Raw genomic sequence first — 18,336 nt, 5'->3', positions numbered from 1 at the left:
TATTTCAAGTTAAAGGCCCAGTGATATTTGTTTTTTCGTTCCCTTTCTCTAATACGTTCCTGAAATATTGGAGATGTATAGATATATAAGGTATTTTTAAAATGATCTAACACTATAATAAAAAAATTATTGTGCAATAAATAGTTAGAAAAAACAATTTTGTGTTAAAGGTACATGATCTATTGCTGTTAAATTGGAAGGTAGCACAGGACACCAAAATAATCTGTGTTTTACACTAATCTTTCGGAAGGCACCAGCGTGTTGCAAACTTTGCCTCTCTTCCCTGATGGTCTTTGATAGCACATGGACACTTGAATAATTTTAAAACTTCTCCATTCCAAGCATACATTAGATAATAATTTAAATATCTGACACGTAATTCAAGTAGCCAGTCTTACAAAAAGAAGAGTAGAGGGAGACAAGGGAAGATGTGTTGTACCTTGTTGGCCACTTGCCGACTCCTGGGTACTTTCACCATTTAAATGCACAATGTCCCATTCCACCACCTGGAGTCTTTGTTCTTTCCTGGCACAGGAAGGGGGAGGCCAAGAAGTTATATCACTTGGATTTGCAGCATGCTCTGTTTTCTGGCCGTGTAACTGGAAATGGTGAACAACAAGCTGAACCTGGGCAAGCCACTGAGCAGCTCTGAACCTGAGCTTTCAAATCTGTTGTACAGAGAAAACACCCCTGCCTACCCACTTGGATGAGACATCATGGGGATAAAAAGGATTCCAGGCATTTCGAGTTCCTTGGTGGGAATGCATCATATAATGAGAGACTATTTTACATATAGAAGCATATTTGCATATGTGAGAGCTGAATTTACATATAGAGGCATATTTGCATATGTGAGAAGGAATTACTTTCCTTAAATAAATAAAGTGTCTGCTAAATCATGTTGCTGTAGTTGAATCTATATTCCTGAAGTTGGGGAATGAGGATGGCATGGCACTGAAACCTACTTGGGAGGTCAAAGATGGTGGGAATGGGGGTGGGGACACGTCCTTGGAGAGGAATGGCCACCCATGACACACAGAGACAGAACTGGGTGGGGCTGCGCCATGGTGAGAAGACTTCCAGAGGTCAGTTTGGGAGACCTCAGAAGCTGGGAGAATGAGAGCCAGTCCCAAGAAGGAAGGGCATGCTGAGCCACTGAAGTTTGCCTCAGGCACAGCGTGTCTATGCCCAGGGGAGTCCAAGCAGAGTCTACAAGTCGCCATCACTCCCCTTTCCCACTCTGCTTCCTTTTCCCAGAATCACATGGACAAGTTTCCAAATAACTCCTCTTTCCTGATACCATTCCTCACCCTCCAACCTAGAAGGCAAGACTTTTCTGAGATCAAGGTCAGAGGAAGAGGGCGAAAGAGCAATCCTTTCAAAAGACTGCTGGACGCTGGGCTGCCTCGCCTCACGACCAGGCATAGGGTGGAGATGGGGTTGGCAGAGATTTCTACCCACCATGCTCCTCAGAGAGCGGAACACCCTTCCCTGGTGGTTATTCCTGAAAGGCTGCCACCAGCCAAATCAGTCCACGCCAGGGCTTTGCTCCATCCAGCTCTGAGCCCCTCATGTTGGGACCGAATTGCCATCAGGAGAGGATTGTTTTAAAACAAAATGCATGACCTTATGAGTAGCATGTGGAGTGGCCCCTCTCTCACTGTGGATCCAACACAATATTGGTGTCGTTGTTTTCTCTGAACGTTTCTCATCTGTTGCTCCTTCTTGAGAGGCTAAGCAATCCATAGACCATAAACACAAAAGTAATCTAATCGTTTACAGAAGATACTAAGGAGCCACTGTTTAATACTGTCAATACGGAAAGGGATGTCACCATGTGACCCCAGGTGTCTGGAACTTCCCTTCAGTGTACCGGTGGAATTCATAGTGGTAGAGCCATCATGAAAAGCACAGTTTCTAATCACAGCTGATACTCAAATATTCTCAAGTACTGCAGCAAGTTGAACAACCTACATAAAGGGAGCTTGGGTATGACAGGGCACATAGTAGGTTGTCAGTAAATACTGGCTGAATGTTACTTAACTGTTGGAAAGTATTTGACTAACTTTATGTTTATATATTGAAAAGCTCTTTGAGTAGCTCTTCAAATATATTTAGGTAACTCAGACATAAAATGTAAAATATAGTTTTGATTGGAAACGCATATATAAATAAGCAGCATTAACACTTTTAATCAAGTTCCCAATGGAGAGTCCATAAATGCCTAGAAACCGGATTTGCAGATAGCTATAATTAAAAACCATCATTCCTCTAGTTATTTCAAATCAGGGGTATTTTATTTATTTCCAGGAACTCCTGAAATTATATGCAACATTAAGAGAGCTTATTCTTATGTGCATTTTCTGGAGAAAGGAGCCACAACCTTCATCAAATTATCAAAGGCTTTGTGAGCCAGAGAAAAGGTTAGTAATAGATGCTGTTGATGACAGATTGCTCAATAGATGATTGCTTAATTCACATCTCCTTCCGACTTTCAGGCCCAGCAGGAATATGAGAATTCCCCAAGCTTAAATTACTCTAATAACAGTAACAATTCTTTGAAGTCATGTTATTAAAAAAAAAACAAACATTTTTTTTTGCAAAGGAACTGTATAAAAATAGACACTTGGGGAGATTTTAAATTTACATGTATATGGTGTGCAAGTGCATACTTTTTCTTAATCACTTCCTCTCGTTTATCTCTTTCCCCAGTTAGCTTCCTTTTCCTGGAACTTGGGACTTTTTCCAGGTGGCCACAATGACGGATTCCCACAACAGAACCACGTGTGAAGAGCTTTTAAACACAAGAGAAATCACAAAGGCTAAATTTTGAGACTCATGGCAAACATTAGAGGCTGTCTTTCTGGACTGTGTGAGAAATCCTTTACGTTCCTGGATGTTCTTTCTTGTGGAAAAGACCCAGACCTTCTGAGCAGCGAAGACCGTGACTCCCTAAGCTCTGAAAGGCTCCGAGGGAAGCCTGCAGCAGCTTCAGGGGGAAAGAGTGTCCTCATCAAGGAGTAGTGTCCTCATTGGCACCAGGTTCCAGCAGAGACTCACCTAGAAGCTTGACCCCTGCAAGCTGATGCGCAAGGACGGACAGGCCCACATCTCCATCTCCTCTCACTGAGTCGACAAGAGTCTCAATCCCAGCAGGTTCTATTTGGCTCCAGAGTTGGAGGTGTCATGAACCCCTGAGATGTATAAATGGCATGTGTGTTTATCTGGGGAAAGTCTCTGGGACTTCAGATTCTGAAGTGGTTTTGTGACTTCCCTGTGGTACGGGCACCCCCAGGAACTCTGCAAGGGAGAGGCTACTGTCCTTTCCTAGTCAATCCCTTCTCTTAAGATAATGCAGGAAAAAACGATTAGGAGGCCCAATAAAATGGGGTTGTCATCACAAGCAAAATTAGTCCTACAACCTGCTTTTCTCTGTGTGTATGTGTGTGTGTGTGTGTGTGTGTGTGTGTTTTTAAAGTTCCATGTAAAAATAAATACTTCTCAACCAAAGTTAACTGTAGCAAATATATCCATAAAAAAACCCCACAGGACATATAGGGATTTTTTTTAGTTGCCTTGTTTTCAAAGTCATGATGCAAAAGAAAAGCAAATCTTCCTATTTCAAGCCACAAATTGCAGGAGACAAGGGGTGCCCCAATCTCTGAAGTGGTACTGACCTTTCCAATGAGAATACCAGGCATCAAATATTTAGATTTTAGAATATTTTAATGTCCATTTCTTTAGTGGATGCATTCTGAAATTATTAAAATTAACAATTTACCAAGAATAAAGCAAAGGAAAGGTGGAAAATGCAAACAGTTGGTCCTTGCTAATTTAATTTCAGATTCCAGGCATGTGATTTTCTGAAACCACCAACCAAAAAAATGTTTACCTCAAAAATTTAGAAATGCAAACGCAGACCGATCTTTGGAAACTACAGATTATTACAGACCATGTCACGGGAGCACGTGGCCTTTGGCTCTCAGTGTCATGTGCAAATGTGCAGGTGCCTCCACAAGCGAAGTCAGTGTTAACAGAGTCGTGTGCAGGTGTTGCATAATCTGTGCGACTCTTCAAGCTACTTAAGGGTTTAATAACTGATGCTCTACGTTTGTTTGCATTGGATAAAATTATGTGCTTGTTTATACATATGTATAATTTTATCTGACCTGGGGCCAAGAAGAAAATAGCAATTGCAACTCAAAGCAACTATTTACACACATTCATTTCTGAAGTATTGCTTCCTGCCCTAAGTTCAGGAGAGGTATTGCCATTCTGAAGAATGCATCCTCATGCTGGGAGTGCTTGAACCTGCTGCTTGGAAACCCATCTGTCTTCAGCAACTATCTGTTCAATGCCAGCTCGGTGAGACACACAGCAGTTCCGCTGCAGGGATTCTGTGGCTCCGTGATGAGGTATGCTTCAGAGCAGGGAACTGGGAAGGACTAGAGAGCACATCTGAACTGGCTGTTTAGGAAGGCTCAGGGTGAGCTGTCCATCACAGGCTCCGGTTTGCACAATGCTGAGCCAGACCACCATGCGGTCTGACTCTCCCGGTGGTTTGCAGCCTCTCGGACTCCCAGGGCCAGGAATCATAAACACCTTTGCAGGTGGGGAAGGGGAAAAAGAGTTCGATAGGAAGGAAGTGGGTGCAGAGATGAACTTTGCAGAGTATGTTTTGGGCGCAACAACAGAGACACTGGTAACAAGTAGGCAACTGCCCAGCCCCTTAGGTGCCGCCACAGCTCCAGAGCCTGAAGCGAGCAGGCAAAGGAACAGAGCCGCACTCACACACACGCCTGAATACGGGTGGAAGAAACCCCGAACACGCCCACAATCCTTACAGACAAGGAGAGCATTAGGTAGTGTTTTTTTAAATAAAAATAAAAATAAAAATTCTGCAATATTTTATAAGAATACATTCTTTAGAAGCAAGAGGTATTGTCACAACCATCCTTTCTCCGGCATTGGAAGAACAACAAAGTGACAGTGAAACCTGAAGGAAGATCGTAGTTACTGAGCATGCTCAGTTCCCCAGGATGGCGTGGTCCTGGCTATGGCTGAACAGCCGGGTGGCTGTCCCCTGGGGAGATAGATGGCTGATCAGAATCAATATGTCATGATGCTGGAAATGACAGTCTGTACAAATTTGGGGAGGAGGAGTGATAACTTAACGCAGCTGTGAAATTACACACAGATTTACCGGTGAAAAGCAAATGCACAGGGCATGTCGGTGAAGACCTTAAACAGAGAAGGAGCTAGTTCTCAAATGATCCCAGGAGCCGTGTGCCAGTGTCACCTTAACAATAACTATGACTATGACAAGGCAATTGTAGCCCGAGTTCAGTTCTACATAAAGTTCAGACTTCATGTGGCAAAATGTAATTACAAGGAGGATTGGCAACAAAGAGCACAGAATTGTTTTCTACACTGTCCTGGATTAACACCCCATTTGCGTCCAGACGACTCTGCCCCAATATACAGTGCAAGACCTCCATCTGGAGAGGGCTGGCCTTCATTCACCAGGCCCAGTCCTGCCCCAAACAGGCCCAGCACAGGCTGGCAGTGGGAAGGATAGAGAAACTTCTTGAATGGGTGAAGGCCAAGACAGTGCCCGCACTGCCTGCTGCCCCCGCGCTCAGCCCAGACCCCGGGCTTCATACCCCGCCGGTTCCTACCCGCCCCGCGTCACGCAGGGCAGAAGGAGCGGCACTCGGTATAAAACGTGGCGACGGAGAGCTGCTCTGACCTGAGCGCGGTCCGTGCCCCTGGGTCCTGCCTGGCCCCCTTGCAGGGCAGGTGGCCAGAGAGGCGAAAGCACTAACAGACAACGTCTCACCCTCCGCTGTGTGCCTTCAGCAGAACGGCCTGGCATCCCCTCCCTGAAAACACATTTCCTGATAAATAAATAAATAAATAAATGCAACCCTCAGGCATTTATTTTCATTTTCCTCTCAGACGAGTCAGCCTCAAGGACAAACCCCTGCACTCCCAGCTGGGAGACCCCTCGGCACCTCACGAGGGCAGAATGAAAACAGCTTGTAAATTCCTGAGGCCTGGCTTCCCCAGCTTAGTTACGGGCTTGCATTTGGAGCCCTGGCCTGCGTGTGGAGGTACGGGGAGCGGGGCGCCCGCAGCCCACAAGGGCCGGGCGCTCGGGAAGGCGCAGGGCGGGAGGGGCGCCAGGCTGTCGGCTGACCGCTGCTCTCGGCCCACACTGCCGTCATTGACCTCCCCTCGGTGAGTGACTGGCACTTGAGCTCAGATTCATAAATGCAAGTGTGTGTGCGTGTGTGTATTTACAGAGAACGGTCCGGTCACAGGAAAACACTATTCATTATATAGAGAAAAACAAGCCTCAAAAACATGGCATTAGCAAAGAAAAGTGTCTCGTGAGAAAAAGCAATAAAAATGGTATCTTAACCACAGCTTTTGTCTTAAAAGTCCAACAATACCCAATGCCATGACCTCTACCCTGTGGTCTCTGTCCCTCGACTCTGCAGCCACAGCCAGCTCCTGAAGGCACTTGTTCTCCACGCTGCTGAACGGTTACACCAAGGGGAGGGCGTTCCGGGGGAGAAAGGGAACGAAATGGATGGAAATGAACCCTGAATAACTGTGATCTACACAGAAGTTAGGGCTGCGATGACCACGTGACGCCACGCCTGGAGATGGAAACTGTGGTGCTTGGAGCACACAACAGCCAAATACAAATATTATTGTGTTTCGAGGAACAGAGCACCGTGGGCAGCGGTCAGGTGCTGCGTCACACACTCTTGGAGACGTTGAGCTTGGTGAGTTCATTGGCTTCTTCCATCCCCGTATCTTCACAGTCAGTTTTTTCTATGGCTTTGCCAAATCGACACCTTTCTTCAGCTTTGACAGGCTCTTTCCAGGGTCTCTTAGAAGACAGGTGAGGGTCCTTGGCCTGTGTGTTATTCTCGGAACCCAGAGATGGCTTGTCCAAGTTCTGTACAGAAGGCACCAGGTTGGCAATCTCGTCTGTGGGAGACCGCCCGATGCTGCCATCCACCTGGACGCGGATGTCTGGGGAGATGGACAGCTGGTGCTGAGGCACCACCCCATTGTCTGTGCACTTTGGGTAAAGGTAGGTCTTCATCTGACCTTTGCCCTTGACATTCACCGTGCCCCTGTAGTCAAAGTCGTAGCCCATCTTGCTGAGGACACGGTAGCTTTCTTCACTCACCTGGATGCGGCACTCCACTCCCGTGGTGTCCATCCTGCTGGCGATGTTGACGGTGTCTCCCCAGATGTCGTACAGCAGCTTGGTCGTGCCGATGACCCCCGCTGTCAGGGGTCCATGGTTGAAGCCGACGCGGAGCTTAAAGTTGAACCACAGCATGTTGTTGTTGAAGTCATCCACCACGCGCATCATCTCCTTGGCGAACTCAAACAGAATCTGCAGGTGTTCCTGCGGGTGGCTGCCATCCTGGCACTGTGTGGCATTCAGCCCCGATGCGGCCATGTACGTGGCCCCAATGGTCTTAATCTTCTCAATGCTGCTGTAGTCCGGCTTGCTCAGGAGTTCGTCAAAGTCCCCGATCAGCTCGTTGAGGACCCGGTAGCACTCCTTGCCTCCCTCGTAGTTCTCCTCGTAGAACTCGCTGAAGTTGACGATGCTGGCAAAGATGACTCCCCCGTTGTCGTGGTTCTTGGAGTAGGTCTGGGAAACCTTCAGCTGCTCAGCCACATGGTAGGGGATGATGTTCCTCAGCAGCCAGTCTGCTTGGTCCCTCATGCTCTGGATCTTGGTGCGGTGAAGGTCCGCCTCCACGTCCCCGTGGTAGTGAAGGCGGTAGCTGACTTCGAATTCTCGATTCAGGAACCAGACCAACAAGAGCAGGAGAAAGAAGGCGAGAATCACCTCCTGGCCAATCAGGCTGACCGGTCTCCTGCTGTCATGCAGCAATGAACTACTGCACGGGTTTCTCTCGGAACTGGAGAGGAAAGAGAAGAGAAAGAGGTCTCTTCTTACATGCATCTCTTAAAGGAAAGGTTACTCTCTGTACTTCCAGGTTCTGAACTAGCCCAGCTAGCCGGCATCCTGCATAAAATGTTCTGAGCTCAAGCCTCCAACGACTGCAGCTGCAGAAGCCATTTCTGCTTAGTTGGCTAGCTAAAGACATGGAGAGATAAAGACTGACTTTTGTAACTGATTTCTTTCATAAGTGTCCTGTCATTCCTTTGCTTTTCAGAAGCTCTTTGGTTTTAAAAAATCTTTTCTTTTTCCCCAACTTTCAATTTTGAAAAATGTCAACTTTATAGAAATGTTAAGAGACTAGCAAAACAAACCTCACACATCCTTCTCCGGGATTCAACAGTTGTTAACGTTTTGCCACTTTCCTTTTTCTCTCTGTCAACGTGCGCGCACACTCACACACTTGTTGCTGAACATTCTGAGAGTAAGTTGTAAACACTGACACTTCATACCTGAATGTTTCAGTGTGTATCTCCTGCGAATGAGGATATCTCCCTACATAACCACACCATTATCGGACCCAAGAAATTTAACATTCTCTGAAATATTCACTTTTTAGATTTCTAATCCAACTTTCGTTTTGAAAGACTTGTAATTTTACAAAGAAAAATTATAAGTTCTCTACTCTCTACCTGTATAAATGTATAAATACCATCCCCCACTCTGAGTTAGTTCTGTTTTGCCAGTCATTCAAGATAACTTAACATTTTAAAAAAAGTGTAAAATGTATACTTTTAAGAGTTACACATTATAAGAATCTCAAACTATATAAACAATGAAAAATATGTGTCCTTCCTTCAAGATAACCAACAGTGTCATTTTCTTGAGGTTGTATGGTATTCTAATGCACGGATGCACAGCAAGTGTGTCAAACTCGCAGCCTGCAATGAATATTTTTGTGGCCCAGTCAATATAACGGTATGTAAGAAATGTTTCAATAAAAATTTCGTAACTTAATTTTTACTATATCCTGTTATACATAACCTCTATATATAAAAGCCTAATATGCAAACTGTCCCTGTGGGAGTTTGACCAGGAGACCAACCGCTTGCTATGATGTGTGCTGATCACCAGGGGGCAGCATAGAACAAAGAAAGGCCCCAATCGGCCCTGGTCACGAACCAGTCCTACTCATGCACTAATTCTGTGCACCAGTTCTCTAGTTATTAATAATGAACTACAACATTTGCTAATGACTGATTACTATAATCGTGTTGCATTCATTTTCCTTACATGCCTTACATGTAGGTGCACCATTTCTCTCCACTAATACTAGCAGCAAATATTTTAGCTGCCGGCCACATCATTAGTCTTGGACTGACTTGTTTGGTGTGCAAACAGGAAATATTTCACTTTTGGAGAACAAGAAAAATAGGTTTATTTGGGTTACGCTTATTAGTTTGTGCAGTTATTCAGTGTCTGGTAAGTTAATGTTCAAGAAAAAATATTAATTTTCATTAAAATGTTCTATTTCAGCCCTTTGTATTCAGCATGTCTCTATCAAAATAAACCTAGGTTTCTATGAAAATTGAAGCTTTTGTTTTTTTGGGTGGGTCCACATAAACTTAAACCTTGCTTATCTGGCCCGTGTTGGCCTTCGAGTTTGACATGCTTGATGTACAGTTACGCCCAGACTCCCTCCTGCAGGTGTTAGGTTGTGTCCTTCTTTTACTACCGGGAACCATGTTGCAGTGATGGTCCTGCTCTGTGTCACTGGGCATAAGAATGAGTGTGTCTGTGGGATAAACTCCTGGAAGTGGAATTGCTGCCATTTAAATACTGTGCCCTTACAATTCCCCCTGGAAATCTCCAACTTGTCCTTTTAATTTCTTCTCCTGCCAATAACCGCGCCTGCTGTCAGGGGCTGTTCTCTGGTTCCCCAGTGTGAAGGGCAATACCTATTCTGAATCTCAAGCACTGGACAGAATAACTATTTTAGAGGACTAAAACAGATCTGTCTACTCTAGCCCCTCAAACCTCCGGCTGGCTTTAGAGTAGGGAGAGGAGAAGTAAACCTCCTCTCTGTGAGTGAGCCCGTCTCATCGGCTTCTTTCTGCGTCTCCACAGTCGAGACACAAAGGAACAGCCTCTTTTTGGGGTGACAGCACCAAGGCTTAATGTCATCCTAACAGCATGGCCGGCACGGGAACCCCTGTGGTAGAAACCCTGTGGTAGAAACCCCTGTGGTGAGGTGTCTAGGTTTCCTCCACCATTCTACCGGTTTTGTTGCTTTTCTTGCTGTGCTGTGACAAAGCCAGCAGCGTGGCCTAACTCTGGTGAAGGCACAGGCCAGCTCCCTTTGGATGGGGAACAGTGGAGTGTGGACCGGGGTGGCAGGGAAAGAGGAACAGAAGACAATGTTTGCTTTTACCTTCGCTTAAATTTTAAGCCTCAAAAGGAAGAGTCCTAATACACAGATTTACAGTTAGTACCCAAGGGCTGCCCTGTAACAGAAGAGATTTGTAACACAGATGGGAGAATTACTTCCGATCTATAACCCCTATTTCTTATTCTATTACAGAAGGAACAAAGGCGATGGCCCTATTCCTAACTTCAAATAGCAAAGGCCATTTCAAAAGGAGGAATTCTATGTGACTAAATGCAAGGATCAATTCATGACTTAATAGTTGGACATTAGGTCATAAATAAAATTTAGAGTAACATACAGTATAATTCATAATCACGGAGTAGGAAGATTAAAAAACAGAGAAAAACAGAAAACAAAGGTCACTCGTGGTTCTAACCAGGTAAACACAGGATTTGTTAACATTTTCGTGGACTTCAGTGCCATTTAAAATCTATGCTTCGGATGCAGGGGTGGGGGGCCACCAGGATGGGACACGGGGGTTTCTGGAGATGGGGAAATGTGTTTTTTTCTTCTTGTTCTGAGTGGTATTGGTAATTGTGAAAATTCATTGAGCTGTATTCTTACGATCTGGGTACTTTTACTTGTATATAATATACTTCAATAAAAATTAACTTTAAAAAGCTGCTGTTTTGCTTTTAAGTACTATGGTTGTCATCATATATAGAAACACATTCGCATTCTGCCTTTGTTCCATAGTTACTTTAATTCTCATTCCAAGATCTAAATGTTCACAGATATTTAATTTTTCAATTACAAAAGAGAAAAATATCATCATTCACCACTAGATCATCCATTACTAGATCATAACTGTTACATCTTACACTTTCATATACAATGAACTGCCTAGCCGTAGCTACAGAACATATGTAACTTCACATAATAAAGGAAAACCATACACGTTTCCCGTGTTGCTGCATTTTTAACAGTTATGAAATCTGAGTATGTATGTCATAATTAATTAATTTTTTATTGACAACTGAGGTTGATGATGAATTTTCAATATTATCAATCATTGAAATTGAGATTTTGGGGCATGCAGCCTTTACCATACACTGAATTATCTCCTCAGCAGATAAACAAAAAGAATTATTTACGTAAAGGCTATGAGCATTTTTATAGATTGTCAAAGTACTTTCTAAAACAACTGTACCATTCTGAGGAGTGGTGAGGCATGGCAGATAGAGCATGGCCTCGTCACGAGAGGCCAGGGTTTACACACTGCCAATGACCAGCTGCGTGACCACAGGCAGGCTCATAACTTCTCTGATCTGCAGCTTCCTCATCTGGAAAATGGGGACAAGGTCACCTAATGTGTAAAGTTCTTAAACAAACTTATATTTTATAAGTGCCTGGTAGCTACACAAAATTAACCACCACCAGGATTTATAAATGTGCCATACCCTTGTCTGCGTTGGGTATTTTTGTCTTCACTTTTAAAAGATCCCATTTAAAAGCCCAAAAAGAATTCTGTAGTTATTTAAATGTGCAATGACTTTAGCAGTAATATATTTACCACCTACATTTCCTCTTGTGAATATTTTGGGTTTTTTTCTGTCTTTTACTTATGCAGGTCTTAATTTGCTCTTTTTAAAAACAGTAACCCCCGCACCCCCCAAAAGTAAAAACAAGTCCCACAAATGTTTTTCTCAGTCTGTTTTGATCCCCTCTAATCAATTTGACTGTACACCCCCTTTTTTTTACTGTTTATAGTAAAGCAAGGGTTTATTATTTCAAATTTCTAGTCATTTATCTCAAAATATTTTACAGAATAAAGTACTTTTCTTTAATTGGTGAGATCTCTTAAAGTCTTATATAAAATTAAACCAAATTTAACATATGGTTTAAAAAAATTTTTTAGCTTAGAGAGAGAGAAAGGGAGAGAGAAGGAGGGAGGGAGGGGGATAGGGAGAGAGAGAGTAGAACATCGATTTGTTGTTCCACTTAGCTATGCATTTATTGGTTGATTCTTGTATGTGTACTAATTAGGGATGGAACCCGAAACCCTGGTGTATCGGGATGATGCTCTAAACAACTGACCTACCAGGCCAGGGCTAACATATGTCTTAACTATCATTTCACTTTCCCAATAAAATATAACTATGATCTGATATTTCAACAAGCAGATATTTTCCTTTATTCTTTTAAGAATGTATATATTGTTCTTCTTATTTAAGATACAACTGGATTGCCCTAGCTGGTTTGGCTCACTGGATAAAGCGTCGGCCTGGGGACTGAAGAGTCCCAGGTTCGATTCTGGTCAAGGGCATGTACATTGGTTGCAGGCACATCCCCAGTGGGGGGTGTGCAGGAGGCAGCTGATCGATGCTTCTCTCTCATCGATGTTTCTAACTCTCTATCCCTCTTCTTTCCTCTCTGTAAAAAGTCAATAAAATATATATTAAAAAAAAAAAAAAGATACAACTGGATTTAGGAAGTTTAGGAATAAGCAGTAATAATATAGTTTCTCTCATCGATTCAGATTTAAGCACAATGTTAAAAGCTTACCTGAAATTCTGCACTGCACCATGGTGTGAAATTACTATGGAACTGAAATTAAAATAAATTAAAAAATATTATAAAAGGCATTGTATAAAGCAATCTGAGAAGACTTTAAATGAACAATTTCTCTTTTTTATGTGGAGATCAAGTTAGACAGTTAATTTTTTTATTATAATTTGATACTGTATGTTGAGTAAGAATAATACAAGGTAAAGGCAATAATATAGCTATAAAGCCTTTACATCAGCTATGGAGAATAGGCAAATCACCAAACGAAATAAAACAGGAAAACTCTCAAAGGCACATGTATATATATAAAAGGCTAATATGCTAATAAGTGTCCGTCCGGGTAATGACGTCACATAGCAACGTCCAGCTTCCTCTCCCAAGCGACTAGCCTCCTTGCAGTTTCTTCAGCCCAGGAACACAACTTGCTTTATAACCAGGTGGAAACATTTTACACTTTAACCAAATGTCTGTGAAGTGTTTTCATGTGCCTCATCTCATTTGATCCTCACAGAAGTCCTGGAGAAGGTAGATAGGAGACTTAGTGGAATCCTATTTTCTTTTCATTAGCCAGAAAGTGGAGATTTAGAAAGCTTAGAAACTTGACCCGACTGAAAAGAAGTAAGAAATGGTGGACCTTGAAAATGACTTCAGGTTTTCTCACTGCGCAGAATATAGTCAAACACTGCTGCAGTTAAATATTTTACCCTTTGTTCTGCCTGTGTGATCTACAATAATAATCTGCTTCATGTTGCTATTTACTGCTGTGTTGCTGACAATTACCTGAAAGAGAAGTTGGGGTGCTTCACTGGGCTGGAAAAAGTTTAGCTAAATCAGAAAGCAGGTCTAATTAAGCAAGTTTATTCTATATCTATAAAAGGCTAAGTTGACTTGTGCATGAGTGATACAGATAAAGCTCTCGCTGGTGCCAATCGCACACGTATGTTTCAGTCATTGTTGATTGTGAATTTGGCTGACACTTCTATTATAGAGAAAGGGTGAATAGTGATATTAAAGTATTTCTTCTAATTAATTTCCTTTCAATGTGCACGAATTTGTGCACCAGGCTACTAGAATTTTGTAATTAGGATTTAATCATGGTGTCTATAGAATAGAAACTTCAGTCATGTTCAAAAAGCAATGTCTACTGACAAAGGACCAATTTTGAAAGGAATTGCTAGAGGTGTTGGCAGATTACATCTTAGGGAGAAGCCAGACTTTGCTATTGCACTGAAACCATTCGTACTTAAAGAACTCTTTTGGTTAGGGAAGGTACACACATGCAGCTCTTAATGTCTCCACATTCTTAGCAACGTCTTTTGGAATTGTGTTACACCCAGAACCCACCCCGTCCTGAAATCAACTGCAAACTCCCCATCCAGGGAGCCCAGCTCATTTCAAAGGAGGACATGGCACAGCATCTGTGAGCAGCTCTCCTGGGCAGTAAGGGCCAGGTGAGGGCTCACGAGTGGCTTTCATAATTACGTGAGGTGTTAAATGACTTTACAGAAAAGGAAAGAAAAGCAAGAGCTACATCACAGGTATGAATTATAAGACTTCATGTCCTCGTCTCACACTGTCCAGACATGACTGTGACATCACTGTATCCACATGTCTGTGTCCCCGAAAAGCTGGCCACAGTTCTCAGAGTCCCCTCCCCTTTATAGGAGATGAGTTTATATTTTTGTTTACCACCCCATATATTTCCTGCCCTGGAAAGACTTAGCAGTGACGATGGCTAAATGGGCTCAGTGATCTTGTGTGTGTGGAGAAGTACTGGGTCAAGGGGAGATTCAATTGCCAGCCATACCCAAGATCTCTTCTTTAAATTCTGGGCAAAGAGGTGATGAGGGGTCCCCATTACAATGGCTCTCTGGACCCACGTGGAAAAGCCGCACACCAGTGACTGAATGACAGTGTAAATAACTGACGAGGTGGTTTGTGAGGGATCTAAAAGGATAAAAGGCAGTTTGCGGAATTTCAGGCTCTTAAGAGCTTCATAATGACCATAATTCCAGATGGCCGCAACTTCAGAAAAGAAGATGTAGGCTTTGTTTTGCTTAAAGTAATTAACTACTCATTACAGTTTCCTTTCAGACACTGAATGACAGTTCTACTCTATATTCCCGTTAATCTTAATTTGCACAGAACTTGAGTATCCTTCATGTTGTTGTTAGAGTAAATTGAGGAAGGACACTTACTCTGTCCATTACTAACCACTGCGTTGGTTTTACCCAAAGATACACTATGGCGATTTCATTAGATATCGTGACAAACTGCATAACCTACCTTTTTTCCTGCTAATCCTCACCTGAGGAAATTTTTTCCATTGATTTTTAGAGAAAGTAAAAGGGAGGAAGAGAGAGAAACGTTGATGTGAGATAGACACATCAATTGGTTGCCACTTACGTGCACCCCGAACCAGGCTGGGGATTGAGCCTGCAACCGAGGTACCTGCCCTCGACTGGAATTGAACCTGCGATCCTTCAGTCCATGGGCCAACGCTCTAACTACTGAGCAAACCAGCTAGGGCTGGATAACCTACTTTTGAACTTACTAAAGCAATGGTTCTCAGCAACCATACCATTTCTAGGGGGCATTTTGGAAATGCTGGGGGTGTCTCTGCTTATCATAATAATCTGGGGAGCCATGAATATTAGATATCCTACAAAGTACAATGAAGAAATGTTTCATGTAACTGAAATGTCCTGCTAGCCTAAACCGAGTGTAACTGTAAATAAGTGGTTCTTCCATGCATGCTGATGGTAAACTGTTTTTATAAGTAGTTACACAAAAAGTCAACAATTTAGAAGTATGTTACAGAAAAGGAAGCTTATTGGGTTCAAGACCTTATCATGCAATTTTTGAATAAATTCCTCACTTGTGTGCATCTTGCTATCCAAAGTATCATTGTATTTTCAACTACATCTTAATTTGAAAATGATTAAAAGCCACAAAACCAGTTGCAAATATGCAACAGGCAATTTTAAACACATTGTAACAAACTAAGAACCAAACATTATTCAATTATTAGAACATGTGAAAAGGATTTCATTAATATAGGATATTTTAAATACAGCACATATATTGCCATCCAATGTATTTTCTGTTGTTAATCCTCACCCGAGGATATTTTTTCCATTGATTTTTAGAGAGAGTGGAAGGGAGGGTTTGTGGGAGGGGAGGGGGAGAGAGGAACATCAATGTGTGAGAGACACATCCATTGGTAAGCCTCCCCCATGTCCCCTGGGGCCGAGGTTCTAACCACTTAACACACCAGCCAGAACCCATCCTATTTTTATTTTTGCAGTACAGCACGAAAAACTGATCCTGTCCCCAGGGATCTCTCACATAGCTCCTGTTTCTTTTCCCACCCCGCCTACTCTATCCTCAGCACTAACCAGTGATATGGTTTTGAAGGCTATTTGAGTACCAGGGACTCAATATATTCTTCGACATGTGGAGGGATATCAAATAAGAACATATTTACAGTGGTTCGTGATGACTCTAATGCTTCATGCGATAGTGTGGGGAGCTGTTTTGACACAATATTGATGAATAATGCTCAGGTCACTTGCACAGTCATACCTCATCATTTCCTCTCCTTCAGCAGTCTGCAATCTGTCTTGGAACATTAACCCTACTTCAAATTAGGTTAGAACCCGCTTTCGATTTTCATTTTTGTGTCCACCTGTACCTTTATTCCTTCATTTGTCTTGTATGAAACAGCACCTGGTCTGACCTTCCTAAATTCAAACTTCTCCATTATAAATAAGTTCAAACATGTGACTACTGCATTCTCTCTCCCAGGGGTAGTCAGCCAGGAGTGTCTAAATGCAAACACATAATTAAATTTATTTACTTTTGCACACTACTTTTTGGGCATTTCGCCACTTGTTGACAATATGCGTGTTGAATGGTATCTCACGCTGTGACAGTCACTATCTGTTAGAGCTGACGGTGTTAGCGCTGATGTGAAACTGAGGTGAGAGAGACATCAATGACGCTGGGAAAGGTGGCCCTGCCATCGAGAGTGCCAGACACGAGCCATGGTGGCACACGTACCTGTCTGGGCACAGGGAGATGTAGAGCAGAAACAGGGGCCCAGCCCCGACGACAGTGGCTAAGGAGGACCGCATCCAGGAGCTGAACTGGCAGAAGTTACAGTAGTGCACGACGGCGATGAGGATGGCTGAGTCCATGAACACGGTGAACTGCAAAGAGGGGCAGGCGCCCAGTTAGGAATCCATCCACCTCCTCACCTCATGGCCCACTTACCACCTGACCACCACAAGATCACATGATTTGCTCATTTATCTGTGTCTTTGATATTGAAGTTATCATAAAATATCCAGTAGTTTTAGGGACAGAGCATGAATCATTAGGTTAATTACAGAAAGCTTCAGGGTTAAGTTCATGAGGCCCTAAAGTTCTTCTCCAGCCCAGCTGGTGTGGCCCAGTGATTTAGTGCTGACCTATGAACCAGGAGGTCACAGTTCGATTCTCGATCAGGGCACTCGCCTAGGCTGTGGGCTCAATCCCCAGTAGGAGGCAGCTGGTCAATGATTCTCTCTCATCATTGATGTTTCTATCTCTCTCTCCCCTGTCCATTTCTCTCTGAAATCAATTAAAAATATTTTTAAAAATGTTTGCATGAAAAAAAAAAATTCTCCAGATGGTTGGAAATTGCACTTTGGAGAAAAGGGAAAGTGGGCCACACCCTCTGAGAATTACCGTGTAATCAGTTACCTTCAAAAAGCCTTTCCTTCAGGTACCTGCTGCCTATCAGTGGAAATGTAATTTAGTGTTAAAGCATCAAACGCAGTCAGCCCACCTGGTAGTTCATGTTACAGTCACTTTCACCCAAAATATAATCTTCCACAAGAGCATTAATTCATTCTTCATGGGGAGGAGAGAAACTAAGATGGCGGCATAGATAAACACCGGGAAATTGCTGCCTCCCACAACAATTGAAAAATCTTCTAGGAACACAAAACGGACATCATCCAGAACTACAGCAAGGCTGGCTGAGTGTAAATTCTACAACTAGAAGGAAAGAAAAGCACACTGAGAGCCAGAGGAGCTGCGGAAGTAAAGTGCAGAGGTACGGGGGCTTGCACGCGGAAAGGGGCTGGCACCTGAGGACACGGCTATCTTTTTGAACCCGGAGGGAGTCACAAGCTCCCGACGGCTCTGAACTCCGGTTCCGGGAAGTCTCTGGGGACCCAGGACTCATACGGGGAGAAACTGGACTGTCTGGCAGCGGGCAGAACTCGGAACTTGAGGGTGGCTTTCCCTCAGAGGTGCTTGCAGCCGTTACCGGGACACTGAGACGCGCAACTCCTTAGGGCAGGGCTAAGGATCCGCCATAGCTGCTTGCTCTGTCCTTTGATTCCTTGAGACCCCGCCCCACCCAGGCTGGGGCAGAGGCTTTTGCATATGAATGCCTCTGCCCTTTGCAACC

General features: G+C 43.4%; 1 protein-coding gene across 4 annotated transcripts in view; it reads right to left on the bottom strand.

Moving 5' to 3' along the window:
* Nucleotides 1-3,707: 3,707 nt before the first annotated feature.
* ADCY9 (adenylate cyclase 9) overlaps nt 3,708-18,336 on the bottom strand; it is a 147,078-nt gene continuing 132,449 nt past the window's right edge. For 3 of the 4 annotated variants that reach the window (XM_036310739.1, XM_036310738.1, XM_036310740.1), the window contains exons 9-11: nt 16,938-17,086; nt 12,873-12,914; nt 3,708-7,958 (exon numbers count right to left, since the gene is read on the bottom strand). In XM_036310739.1, coding sequence (XP_036166632.1) covers nt 6,767-7,958; nt 12,873-12,914; nt 16,938-17,086 — 1,383 coding nt within the window. In that variant the 3' untranslated portion in view covers nt 3,708-6,766. The remainder of the gene's footprint in view (nt 7,959-12,872; nt 12,915-16,937; nt 17,087-18,336) is intronic. The other variant, XM_036310741.1, reaches the window with a different exon arrangement.

The sequence above is a fragment of the Myotis myotis genome, unplaced genomic scaffold (genome assembly GCF_014108235.1).
Source record: "Myotis myotis isolate mMyoMyo1 unplaced genomic scaffold, mMyoMyo1.p scaffold_m19_p_5, whole genome shotgun sequence".
Classification (NCBI taxonomy): Eukaryota; Metazoa; Chordata; class Mammalia; order Chiroptera; family Vespertilionidae; genus Myotis; species Myotis myotis.
This window is presented reverse-complemented; position numbering and strand designations above follow the sequence as displayed.